The 13828-nt window shown below is 35.8% G+C and overlaps 2 protein-coding genes across 2 annotated transcripts in view; both read right to left on the bottom strand.

Moving 5' to 3' along the window:
• The window catches only part of b4galnt3b (beta-1,4-N-acetyl-galactosaminyl transferase 3b), a 26860-nt gene extending 19736 nt beyond the window's left edge, over positions 1 to 7124 (bottom strand). The window contains exon 1 of the mRNA XM_016292575.1: positions 6839 to 7124. Coding sequence (XP_016148061.1) covers positions 6839 to 6974 — 136 coding nt within the window. The 5' untranslated portion in view covers positions 6975 to 7124. The remainder of the gene's footprint in view (positions 1 to 6838) is intronic.
• A 3407-nt stretch (positions 7125 to 10531) lies between these two features.
• Positions 10532 to 13828, bottom strand: part of LOC107600640 (peptidyl-prolyl cis-trans isomerase FKBP4-like) — an 11559-nt gene continuing 8262 nt past the window's right edge. The window contains exons 3-9 of the mRNA XM_016292586.1: positions 12470 to 12612; positions 12260 to 12380; positions 11869 to 12025; positions 11690 to 11780; positions 11280 to 11363; positions 10991 to 11176; positions 10532 to 10543 (exon numbers count right to left, since the gene is read on the bottom strand). Coding sequence (XP_016148072.1) covers positions 10532 to 10543; positions 10991 to 11176; positions 11280 to 11363; positions 11690 to 11780; positions 11869 to 12025; positions 12260 to 12380; positions 12470 to 12612 — 794 coding nt within the window. The remainder of the gene's footprint in view (positions 10544 to 10990; positions 11177 to 11279; positions 11364 to 11689; positions 11781 to 11868; positions 12026 to 12259; positions 12381 to 12469; positions 12613 to 13828) is intronic.

Raw genomic sequence — 13828 nt, forward strand, 5'->3', positions numbered from 1 at the left:
AAAAAACATGTCAAAATTAAGTGAGTTTTTGCTTAGAACAAACACAATAATCTTATTTCAAACAGAAAACAAGATTATTTTGTTTACCCCATTGGCAGATTATTTTGCTTGTTTCAGGCAAAAACTCACTTAATTTTGACATGTTTTTTCTGAAAACCAGACAATAATTTGTCCTTCTTGATTTAAGAATTTTTAGATATTCTGGCTGGAAACAAGACAAAAAAAACATTTTTTTTTTTGCAGTGCAGGATTTACAAACTGGAAAGAAAGATTGCGGAGAATGCTTTTATCAGCAATACTAGCTAGTTATTACAAACCTGTGTTATTTTAGTATTGTGGTAGCAGTTTACAATAATATTCTGTTTGTTAATATTAATTAACTGCATAGTAAACATGAACTAAGAATGAAAATACTTCTAAAACCTTCATTAATCTTAGTTAATTTCAACATTTACTAATACATTATTAAACTCAAACGTCGTATTTGTTCATATTGTTTAAAGGACCTGAGCTAACATGAACTAACAGTTGTATTTTTTAGGGATGCACGATATATCGGCCACCATATCGATATCTGCTCATTTTTTCTGTTATCGGTATCGGCCTGATAAGAAAATTTGGCCGATATCTTAAAGCCGATAAATAATGCATTATTTCCTTCAGAGACACTTCAGATGCGCGCTGTTCGTTTGCAGCCTTTTGTGCAATTGTACGTTGTAATATTGTGTTTATTTGATGTATATCTGATTTATCTCATATAGAATGCGTTTGGTTAAGTTAAAAGAGCGCTTCAGTTTACCGGTGATCGTCTTTAGCTCAGCGCACGCAGCTCAAACAGCAGTGCACAACATTAATAACTATGATTGGGAATGTCGTGTATATAACATTCTAATGAGAACATTATTATAATAAAACGTTGTGAATTCTTTGGGTTTAGTTGCCGTGTTTCAGCGCGTTGTTATGGGAAGAGCGCATCCACAACAGGATCACACATTCTGACTATAGCATGCAATAACTGCGTCATTTGTCATTTCATATATAAGTTGTAATATTATGTTTATGTTGTATTAATATTAATCTCAGGATGCATTTCCTTGAGTTAAATAAGCTGCCAGCAAAACGCTTCAGTTTACCGTGTTCATTCAGCTCTTCAGCTTCAGCTTGAGCTGCAGCTCAATGGCTGCTATTTAAAACAGTGGTATTAATTTGTTACTTTTTCAAAATCATTGATATATTATTAATAACAACAACCACTTGTATTTTTCTCTTATTATTTTCATCAACAATATGGTTTAGTAATTAAAATCATTTAATTATTGTCCGTGCAGAGGCTATTCTGTTTTATTGATCTGTGGCGCATTCATTTTGATTCTTTACATGTGTAATGATGTCCAGTGACTTGTTTGCATTATTTATGCATAATTTTATTTATTTGTAAGGCTTTTTTATGACTAAATTTGGTAATGGGAGAGTAAAAATATTTTTAAAATGTACACCGTTCAAACTAGGCTGCTTATGTTGAAGTGTTTGGGATGTGGCTTTTAATGATGAGACCTTTTTTGTAATCAGGCTCTCAAAAAGTATATAACAATTTGGATATAGATTTATCGGCCAACATATCGGTTATCGGCTTTCAAAAATAAAGAATAATCGGTTATCGGTATCGGCCAAAATTTTCATATCGGTGCATCCCTAGCAGAAAGACATCAATACATCAATCATTTTTTCAAGTTCAAGTCCACCGACGTTAATCTACTCATGTCTGGTTTGTTTATCGGATAAAATAGCATATTTGGCATTATGATTGGTCAGACCGCCTGTCAATCAAACTGCTGCCGAAGGGTCAATTGCATTGTACAAAAGCCTGTTTCTGCCACGGAATAAAAACAATTTGCTAATTTCTTTTCACGACTCTGAGATTACATCTCATAGATCAAACTTTTCTTTTCACAATTTTGTGGCGGAGACATCCTGCTCAACAGGGACAAATTGTATCAGAATTTGTCAAACAGAAGATGCATACACAAAAAAAGCTTTCTAGTATATTTGCACATTAGGTCTCTTCAAACATTTACAGCAAATGTCAAGATGCTCATCGGGAGGTGAAGCCAACAGACTCTCTGCAAAAAGACAGAGTGTGTGTGTGTGTGTACAGAGAAGTTCAAGTGTGCTTAACCTTACACGTTGGTGCTATAGTAACAATGAGCACAGGAAATGACGCCTCACCTTACAGAAGAAAGGGTCACCTGACCCCCAGTGCCACTAAACTCACACTACGGGGAGGGCCGTGGCAGGCAGACTTTTATGGTCTGTGTCTTCAGGTCTGTGTATTTGCACACTGGGCAGTGTGTGAACTTTCCTTAGTGTGCGAGTGAGAACAAATGCATTTAAAGTATAGATCCTGAGGATTTCTGCATGTCATGTGCATGTTCAAAGTGTGTTTTTAGCAAGCAACCCACATTTCCTTCTTTGCCTTTCTCCATTTTCCAAATCCTTTCTTTTACTGTACTCCTTAGAGGTCACCGGCAGCACATGGAGGAATGTTGAGTTTGTTTAAAAGAAAGAAGCTCCCGTACCCAGTGCAGCATGGGAGAAAGAGGGGGGGGGGGGGGGGGGTGAAACATCTAAATGTCTGTTCAGTAGTCCCTATAACGGATGACACAATTTGATAATTGTGGTCCATCGAATTAAGCGATTATAAGCAGTTGCAAATGTTGTACAAAATGACGATGGTGCATCTTCTCCTGAAGATTTTGTACCAATTTAGGCATAAAACAAACAAAAAAAAAACACATAAAAAAAACTTTAAAAACATTAACGTGCTACTAGGTTTCACAGATTGGCACTACTCACCCATTCCTTACAGTTCACCCAGAAATGAAAATTGTCACAATATTTACTCATATTTACTCACCATCATGTTGTTCCAAACCTGCATGTATTTCTTTCTTCTGTGGAACACAAAAGAAGCAACTTGACGGTGAGTAAATGACAGCATTTTCTTTTTTAGGTGAATATTTGGCCACTATATTTGGTCACTTCAGCTGATTTCTGTGTGACTGACTACAAATGGTAGCTTCAAAACCGAGAATCTACCAACAGCTTTGACAATTGACAATCAATACAAACAATTCTGAAATTTAAATACGGTTTAAAATGTTTCAGAATGTTTGTGTAATCTCATCTGCGGTCATTAAACTGATTTCATCTACCAAAAAAAACAAACAAACAATAAAAAACATTGTTGACCCTTAGTTACTGTTGCTACGTCCGACAAGCTCTCACATCATGTTCTCATAATACATAGATGAAAAATACATCGTGGAGCAAAGAGGAACCGGACAACGCGTTGACAGACAAAGCAGGTTTGGACAGAACAGGTTACATTTGGTATGAAAAAGTCTCAGATTTCAAATTTTGTAATTTTTTAAGAAATTTAAACAATAAATACCATTTTGTGGTTCTTTAGTTGGTTGTGACAGATTGCTGTAGCGCCTCAGTTCAAGCACCACATGAACTGATCATCTCTTTTCTAGTTATAGCACAAAATATACATGAATGAACATCAGAAGGTATCACTCCATTTTTCAAGTTCAAGTCCACCGACGTTAATATACTATCCTGTCTGGTTTGTTTATCGAACAAAATAGCAGATTCGACGTTATGATTGGCCAGATCACCTGTCAATCAAACTGCTGGCGAAGGGTCAATTGCATTGTACAAAAGCCTGTTTTTGCCATTGAATAAAAACAACTCTGAGATTACATCTCTCAGATCAAACTTTTTTTTCCCCACAAGTTTGTATTGGAGAATTCTAAAGAAAAAAGTCAGAATTATGAGACATAAATTTAGAATTGCAAGTAAAAAAAAAAAAAAAAAAAAAAGAGTCAGAATTGAGATTAAAAGTCACAATTACCTTTATTATTTTTTTCATTCCATAGTTTTCAGAGTTGGAGAAAAAAACTTAATGTATTAACAGTTTAAACAACAGATTTACGTGATGATATTTAAAAGAAGGAAAGGTTTGCGTGCATTCATATTGCGTTCTGCAAGTGAACGTTGCTTTATTGTGTCATCCCAAAGAGGCACAAAATCACTTTCCCGGACTTTTAAATTAAATGTTCCCTCCTGGTGGAATGACCTGCCCAACTCAATCCGAGCAGCTGAGCCCTTAGCCATCTTAAAGAATCGGCTAAAAACACATCTCTTCCATTTTTTTTGACCCTCTAACTCTAGCACTCTCTATTCTAATTTTATTTTTAAAAACTAACACTAGCTTTTCTAATCTTTTTGTATTCTATTTGTTTTCTTTTTATTTATTATACAATTATCAAAAGCAAAAAAGGCCTCTAACACTAGCTTGCTCTATTCTTTTTCTGTTCTATGTGTTTTTCTTTTTATTTATTATATAATTTTAAAAAACCTTGCTATGTGTACTGCGTTAAGCTAACTAAGACTTGTTATAGCACTTGCATATCATTGCTCTTTTGTTGATTTTGATTGTTTCCATTGTCCTCATTTGTAAGTTGCTTTGGATAAAAGCGTCTGCTAAATTACTAAATGTAAATGTAAATGTAAATTTAATTCATATTGGGAGCATGTCCAATTGATTTTATTAACCTCATAAATATGCAAATAACATTACCCCAGGAGGATAAAAAAGTATGTGTAACGTCAGCATGCAAAATATATGCAGGTTCACAAAGGAATGGCATGCATGTGAATTCATGGCCAGCGGACTCACAAGAGCGTGTCAGTGATGCCATGTGCAGGTCAAACATTCACTTCTGGATTTCTTTTAAAAATACAGAAGGAACAAAGTACTTCATCACATTCAAGCTTCCTCCTCAAAGTTCTACCGGACAGTTGTTGCTTTTAAATATGATTTCGCTCACAGGGCAGTGCATGTTTACTATTTAAGTATCATTTTAGCTGCCTGAGGTCCAGCTGGTGTGACATTGGTGCTGCTTCTTTGACCTGATACTGACCTCAAACAAGATGACAAACCCCTTCTGCAAATCAGAGCTCACTAGACATCTCTCAAGTTTCCTCAATCACATGATCTTCTCTTTGTGCAGCCTTTGCAAATCAGGGCCAATGAGAAAACATGATTAAAAATTGCTATATGTTTCAAGGTCCCCGAGTCAGCAGAAAAAAGAAAAGCAGAGTAGACACCGTGAATCACTCTGGGAATGGGAAGGAAACACCCTGATTTTGAGCAGGTGTAAAGAAACTAACTAGACCGGCAGGGCAGAAACAACCAGCCTGATGTTCTTGTGTCTGCGTGCACACTGACCATATCCATGTTCGCATCAACACAATGTATTCTGTCACTGCACTAAATTCATTGTTCTGTACTGTTTGCATGTTGTATTGTATATTGCATTGCATTGTGTGTAATAATAATGGAAGCAATTCACCATGAAAAACTCTTCTTAAAGGAATAGTTCACCCAAAACCCTCAGTCCATCCAACATTTGTTTGTTTCTTCATCGGAACAGATTTGGCGAAATTTAGCATTACATGTGAATGGGTGCCGTCAGAACGAGAGTCCAAACAACTGATAAAAACATCACAATAATCCACACCACTCCAGTCTATCAGTTAATGTATTGTGAAGCAAAAAGCTGCATATTTGTAATAAAATGTGCTTACTTCCAGCTAAATTAATAGTCCTAATAAAGTAATAGTAATAATAAACAAAAAAAGTATTCACGTTTGAATCAGGAGAGAAATATGCACAGAGCAAGCACAGTTTACAAGCAAAAAATGTTGATTTGAGAGGACAACAGGGGATGGACTTTTTCCAATGTTATGGATTATGTACACATATTTTGGCTTGCAGTTATGGTGGATGAGGGATTTGTTTCTTACAAACACTTCAGCTCTTCACAAGACGTTTATTGACGGACTAGAGAGTTGTGGATTATTGTGATGTTTTTATCAGCTGTTTGGACTCTCATTCTGACGGCACCCATTCACTGCAGAGGATCCATTGGTGCACTAAATTTCTCCAAATCTGTGGAACGTAATTAGTAGAATGGACTGCAAGTAAACATTAAAAATGTGGAATGTAGTGAGCAAAATCTGGAACAAAATTAAAAATGGAATGTATGCAGAATGTAATTACTCTAATTAGAAAACAATGGATATAGCTAGAAAATAGACTGTATTTGGTAGTAGAATGGAATATTATAAGAAATAGGTAGAGTGGAATGTAATTAAAAACCGGAATCCTATTAGAAATTGGTTTAATTAACTGTACATATAACAATTAATTTAAAAAAGATAATGGAATGAATGAAACTGTCAGAATGAAATAGAAAAAGACAATAGAATGGAGTTAATAATGTAATATTGATAATATTCAGTTAAATTCATTAAGTAAGGGATAATCAACGGTTTGCCATGCATTAAAGATTTTAAATGCAAGACGTGGAGGCCAAGAACCACCCGACGTGATTGATTTTCAGTCTGCTAACAAAAATAAATAATATATGAACATTATTAATAAATATAAAAACAAGTAAAATACAAAAAAAAAAAAAAAAAAAAGATTACATATTTTGTTTACCTGCGTGTCATGTGACCATTAACCGAGATCAGAAACCGTACACTTTTAGGTCAAATAGGTTCGGCTGACAGAACGTTTGGGAATCATTACCTAGTCCATTAAATGCTGTTCATGGTCCGTTCGTGATACATGGTCAATTAAATAAAGTTAATAAACTGACCCCTATTGTAAAGCATCACCATAACTTGGCCTTATATGTAACCATTAGCATAACGAATGTATCAGTAACCAGTAATTAGTGACAGGGCATCAGAAGTCACTCACCAGTGCTGCTCCACTCGTCGCTCGTGGCCATGAACTCCAGATATACCGCCAGTAACGCGACAGTCAGCACCGCCCCGAACACAATGTATCTGCCGTTGCGCTTGAATTTCCGCACGGGGAAAAAGTTGAGCATCATCTTCAAGTGCTTCGGGCTCCGTGTGGTTCACACAAGTTGAAAACCGCTGTAAAGACCATCGACACACGCTTTCCCGGTTTCAAAGCAGGTGGAAAAAGCCGACGTCGCGTCACACTGGTTCACATTTCCTTCTCTTCTCTTCTCTGTGATTCAGCGTCCGCAAGCGTCCCTCACACATCAGTGCGCGCACAGGTTGAGGAGGCCACGCCCTCTGCGTGACGTCGCTGCTCCTCAACAGGTACAACAGAGGCACACACGAGTCTGCTAGATATGGAGCAATATATCCAAGCGATTTCATCTTCAATCAACTACAAAGCTCTTAAGACGGTAAATCTGTGCTGCCTTTTCATTTGTTTAGTTAAAGAATGCGATGTAGGCCTATTATGTCGAGATGTAGTTTTTTTATTATTTTGTGTCATTTATTTATTATAATTGGTATATAATGTATATACATGTATAGCTTGTGTGATGCTTTGGCAATAAAAAATAGCATTAAAAAACAAGCTATCCTTACATTTATTAACATAAAAACACCCCTTAACAGAAGTTTTTAAAAAAATGTTTACAATTTGCAAAACAAATGTTTGTGTGTGTGTGTGTGTGTATCATTAGCACAATATAAGGAAGAAGTTTTTAAATATTGAAATCGATATATTTTACACAGAGAGAGAGCGAGAGAGTTATCATAGCACAATAAAAAAATTGTATTGGAAAGGACATATTTAATAAATAAATCAACATATCAGTAACACACACACACACACACATATATATATCTTGTTTAGCATTTTATCTATTTAATATCAATATTTAAAAAATATTGGATAGATAGATAGATAAAATACTTGTTTAAATATTAAAGGCAGAAGGGATAAATTTTTTTTTTGTCTCATTCACTTGGCTATACAATGTTAATGTTCATTATTATTGTCCACAAAAGCATTTATTCTTTTTTAAATGCTAATTCACAAATCTCCTAAAAGTCCATAGAGGACAAAGGAAAATGTTTGGATGTGTTGTGCGGCACAGCTGATCTGGATAAACCTGTATGTCCTGCTATACTGTTGCTGCAGGTTGTTTTGCATGCAGGTTTATTTGTCTTCAGTGTCAATGGCGTTTCCAGCAGATGTGGCATGGGCCACACATTTGAACGCGAGACATGAAAGAAAGAGAGAGAAGAGCTTAGCAGATACAAACAAGCATATCTGCCTGGGGACTTTACCATCCCCAATGACCAGTGTGTTACCAAGTGACACACTGCAGGCGGACATGAGGGAAGATCTCCAGTGTTCAAAGCCAGTGACATAAAATTACGCTTCGTTAGAGAAGCTTTGCGTTTTCAGTAATGTAAAAATATAGGAGTTTGATTTAGGTTATGTAATAGTAGTTTACAATATTCTATTTGACCTTAAAATGTGTGCAATGCTATATTTTTTTTAATATCAAATATATTTAAAACAGATACTCCTCAATTAAGTAATTTCTAAATGTGTCAGTAACCGTTCACATGTTTAGTTTGCTATTTTTATATATTAAAATGGAGTATGTTTTAATACCCCTGGTTTACATATTTGGGTCAAACATGTTGTTATTTTGCATGTTGTGTTCGTCTTTAAATATACAGACAACGTTTACTGTCATGTTCATATTCATATTTAGTAATAAAGAAAAACACATACAAAATTTGTTTGCCACAATCAGGATGGAGGCTTCTGTTGTTTTTAGATTGTGCTAATGATAATCCTAAATCCAACCCTCACAGAAACCTTTGTGCATCTGAGATGTATATTATTATTTAGGCATTATGTAGTATGTGATTTAAGCCATTTTCTTATGGGGACCGTTGGCTGATCTACAGCTACACTGTAGGTGATTTCAGGTTTTACTGTCTATTGGCTTTGATTTGGTCAGTGTTTCAAGTTCCACGCAAATGCACTTTACTAAAAAAATTGTGTAGCAATGCATTACTTGCTTTTTTCACGTTTATTCTTATTTTATTGCTGCTAGACTCTACTTATAGTGTATACTCTATACGCCACAGCCCTTCAGAGTTTATTCTATGGTATTTAAGTTGGTGAAGGTTTCATAGACAAACCTATCAAAACAAGTTGGCCTAATGCAGTGGTGCTCAACCTTTTTGACTCCAAGGCTCCCCCTTCTGTCAAAGACAATATTTGAATGGATATTTCTGTATAGTGTATACTCTATACGCCACAGCCCTTCAGAGTTTATTCTATGGTATTTAAGATGGTGAAGGTTTCATAGACAAACCTATCAAAACAAGTTGGCCTAATGCAGTGGTGCTCAACCTTTTTGACTCCAAGGCTCCCCCTTCTGTCAAAGACAATATTTGAATGGATATTTCTGACACTTCTGGTGTAATGACAAAGCTGCTAGTTTTCAAACTTTACTTACAAAGTGGTAACGTATACAATTTGTGATTACAGTAATATTTTTCTGGAATTTTTTTTTTTTTTTACCCACTAATAACAATTTCTATTTGATTTTACAATTTGTCAATTTATATAAATTGAATAAAAATGTATATTTATTATAAAAATGTCATTTAATTTTTTTTTATAGTTTCCAATACTTTTCCAGGACTATAAACCACACTTTTAAAATGATCATAATCATCAAGGTTGTCCAAGCCCATGAGAATTATGGTTCTTGAAAATGTCACTTAAGAAAAAAAATAATTAAAAAAACCCCTGTAAAAAACAATTGTTCAAAGTTATAAAAAAATAGAGTAAGTTATATTAGAAAATACTATTCTTTACTTCAGAATTTCACATTTGTCATGTCAAGTAACACATTAAATGTGAAAAATTTGAGAAATTTAGCAATTTATCTGTGAAAATTGTTTCGACACCATATTTTCAGCGTAGCTGCTTCAGCTTATTAGTCTAGCAGTTCTGTAGTTTTTCTGTATTTCATCCAACTGTGTAGTAGTACACTGGTTCATCCAGTGCATCGATTTCCTTTTATGAATTCCACTGGCTTACAATTTATCTTTGCAGAGACAGACCAATTTTATACTACTTTCACACTGTACTAAATGCTACAAAGCAGACACTACAGCAAGAGGATTTGGAGTTTGTTTTATTGTTCTAGTCAACATCAGAGGTGCATCAAGGACATGGAAAAATAATATAGTTTCCAATACTTTTCCAGGACTATAAACCACACTTTTAAAATTATCATAATCATCAAGGTTGTCCAAGCCCATGAGAATTATGGTTCTTGAAAATGTCATTTAAGAAAAAAATAATTAAAAAAAACCCTGTAAAAAACAATTGTTCAAAGTTATAAAAAAAATAGAGTAAGTTATATTAGAAAATACTATTCTTTACTTCAGAATTTCACATTTGTCATGTCAAGTAACACATTAAATGTGAAAAATTGGAGAAATTTAGCAATTTATCTGTGAAAATTGTTTCGACACCATATTTTCAGCGTAGCTGCTTCAGCTTATTAGTCTAGCAGTTCTGTAGTATTTCTGTATTTCATCCAACTGTGTAGTAGTACACTGGTTCATCCAGTGCATCGATTTCCTTTTATGAATTCCACTGCAAAAATACAGAAAGCAAAAAGAAATCAGGACAAATGAGAACAGTTTGGTCTCTTTTTAATATAACCTGCAATTTAGGATTCAAGAGTGAATATCAATAAAGAGAAACTCTGTCCAATGCCTTTTTTGGCTTTTATACTTTATACTATACAAACATTAGAAAAAATGTAAACAGAAATTTGAAATGTAACTGAAATAGAATATTCAACAATAAATAAGTACTCAACAATATTCAAAATAAACAAGTACTAAAATAAAAAAGCCAAATAAAAATATTCAAAAATAACTAATAATGCTTATTTACTTATTTTAATAAAGGCATTACAATTTAAGGGTCATTTATTAACATGTTTAATAAACTTAATGTATTAACTTTTGCAGCCCTTAAATATGACTGTGTAAGCATGACCATGTGCAAGCATTAACAATGTTGTTCATTTCCTACCTTGTCACAGTTCTCGAGGGCAGGATTTGGTTCATGCAGCTTTAGGTAGCACATAGCTAGGTTGAGATGAGCAGCCAATCGCAGAGCTTTGGCTTTCTCTTCCTCGTCCGGCTGCATACTAGACTCGTGCTCCAACCAGGACACAATGCGTTTGTATTCCGTGGCTGCCTGCTTATATTTCCCCTCCTGTGCACAGAAAACACACTCCAATTCTTAAAAAGTGTACTATTAGATTAAAATGGGACGTAGTGGATGAATAACATGTCAGTGTGTATGACATTTCTGCTACCTTAAAATACTGAGTTCCTTTCTCTTTGACGATGGCACTCTGTTCTAGTTTCTCAGTCGTGTTCATCTCCCAGGATTCTTTTGCCTGTATGAGAGAACACAACATATTAAGCTCATATCCATTCATGACAATGACTGTGTACAGACATTACTGCTTAACTGATCACTTACAGACTGTAATTAATCTTAAAGCATGATAAAAAAAAAAAAATAAAGCTAGAAAACATATGACAAATTATTGTTGTTTTTAGGGATGGATTCAATGACCTTATATCAAGGAACAAGTAATGTTATATTACATACCCAAAAGTTCCCTAAATGTTAACCTCAAAAACATAATATCCCAATATACTGGCTTTTTCTTGAGTGAATTCCTCTGTGCACTGCTTTTATTTAGGAGCACACACTGACCTTCTCAAATGCTTTCAATTTGATTTTGTACTGCAGCGTAGCATTAGGTGGAATGTCGAATTTGTTGCTGCCAGCAGTTCCAAAGCCATACCTAAGATTAATGATCACGCATAAATAAACGAACATAAAGCATGGACATCAACAGACACTGCTTGCAGTTGTAAGAAATGTGTCTTTACTTTGGTTTGATGGTGAAGAGCGCCTCTTCTCCCTGTTCCATTGCCTGCAGGGCTTTCTCCACACCTGGAGGCAGACCCAAACTATCTCCTTCTCCCACCTCAAACTTCAGCTCACGCTCGTCGAAAACGCGGTCCTCATGACAGCCCTCCAACCACACTAACCCAAAGAAATAGAACGATTAACTACTGCAAAGAGTGCACTCACACAAAATGATTAAAGGAATAGTGCACTGGAGAAAGCAATTTTCGGGTCAACTGTTTCTTTAAATTAGTTTCGCTTCATTCTTCTGTTAACATTTGCTTTACTCATTTAGTGGACCCTTGCAGACTGACATGTAGATGAATTGCTCTCCATTTATTGATTGTTGGAGGAATAAGAGCAGTGTTTCACCTTCCACAGATGCACCCTCATTAGGCTTTGTGTACCCCTCCCCCTTAGTGATGATCCTGCGAATAATTCCACCATCTTCTTCATCTGTGATGTCCTCCCCGTGAAACTCAAACAACTCCACCTGCCAGACAATACACAAACTCCTTACAATTTTCTTTATTATACAATACAATATTCTGAATATCCTGTTCACATGCATCTGGACCTCACCTGGAACACAAGGGTAGCGTTGGGTGGGATTTTGGGTGGGCTGCCAGCAGCTCCATAGGCATACTCAGGTTTGCAAATCAGTTGGCAGATCTCGCCAATCTTCATCGTGGCCACACCGATGTCCCATGCTTTGATCACCTGACCTGTGAGAGAGCAAACAATGGTTTAAAATGGTTGACTTGCATGCTAGACAATGTCTTATCTATTCTGTATTTTCTAACTACATCTGTCCCTAATCCCTGCAGTTCCCACACTGCACATGGTTAAGTTCAAGATGGTTTAAAGTAGGGATGCACGATATATCGGCCACCATATCGGTATCGGCCGATAAATGCTCATTTTTTCTGGTATCGGCCTGATAAGAAAATTTATTAAATTTATAAATAAATAAATAATTGATAAATAATGCATTATTTCCTTCAGAGACACTTCAGATGCGCGCTGTTCGTTTGCAGCCTTTTGTGCAATTGGCATGAAATGGAAATTCATGTTTTCTAAATGCATGTTGTGAATGATTCATTCATGCATGTTTAATTTTTTTAGACCTTACAATTTTTAATCAAAAAAGTGAAGTGACATGTGGCCAAGTATGGTGACCCATACTCGGAATTAGTGCTCTGCATTTACCCATCCAAAGTGCACACACACAGCAGTGAACACACACAAACCGTGAACACACACCCGGAGCAGTGGGCAGCCATTTATGCTGCGGCGCCCGGGGAGCAGTTGGGGGTTCGGTGCCTTGCTCAAGGGCACCTCAGTCGTGGTATTGAAGGTGGGAGAGAGCGCTGTACATTCACTCCCCCCACCTACAATCCCTGCCGGTACGAGACTCGAACCCACAGCCTTTGGGTTATGAGTCCGACTCTCTAACCATTAGGGCACGACTTCCCCAATATATCGATGTTTCAGTGAAATGACTGACTTCTCCAATCATTCAGTCTATTTAAAACCCAGCCCTTCCTTACAATCAACAGCAAGCTCGTGTTCAGATCTGCCTCCATCCAATAAACAACCAATGCACAGAACCAAATTCTCGTCAAATCCATCTTTTTTGATGATTTGTTTCACTCGAACGTACAACACAAAAGGGATGACGTATTTTTTTGGAGGCCAAAACCTGTAAATAAGTTAGCGTTTTTGCACATCCGGTTTCCATCATCCCAAGGTCAATGTATTTTTGAATGAGTTTTTGGTTAAATGCCTGAATAAGGTCTGTGGTTAACACAAGCTCAAGATATTTTGACGTTTTTGATTTTTATAAAGCTTTTACTTTAAAGGGGTTATATGATGCGATTTCAAGTTTTCCTTTCTCTTTGGAGTGTTACAAGCTCTTGGTGCATAAAGAAGATCTGTAAA

This window comes from Sinocyclocheilus grahami, unplaced genomic scaffold (genome assembly GCF_001515645.1).
Source record: "Sinocyclocheilus grahami isolate Dianchi unplaced genomic scaffold, SAMN03320097.WGS_v1.1 scaffold14.1, whole genome shotgun sequence".
NCBI classification, from domain to species: domain Eukaryota; kingdom Metazoa; phylum Chordata; class Actinopteri; order Cypriniformes; family Cyprinidae; genus Sinocyclocheilus; species Sinocyclocheilus grahami.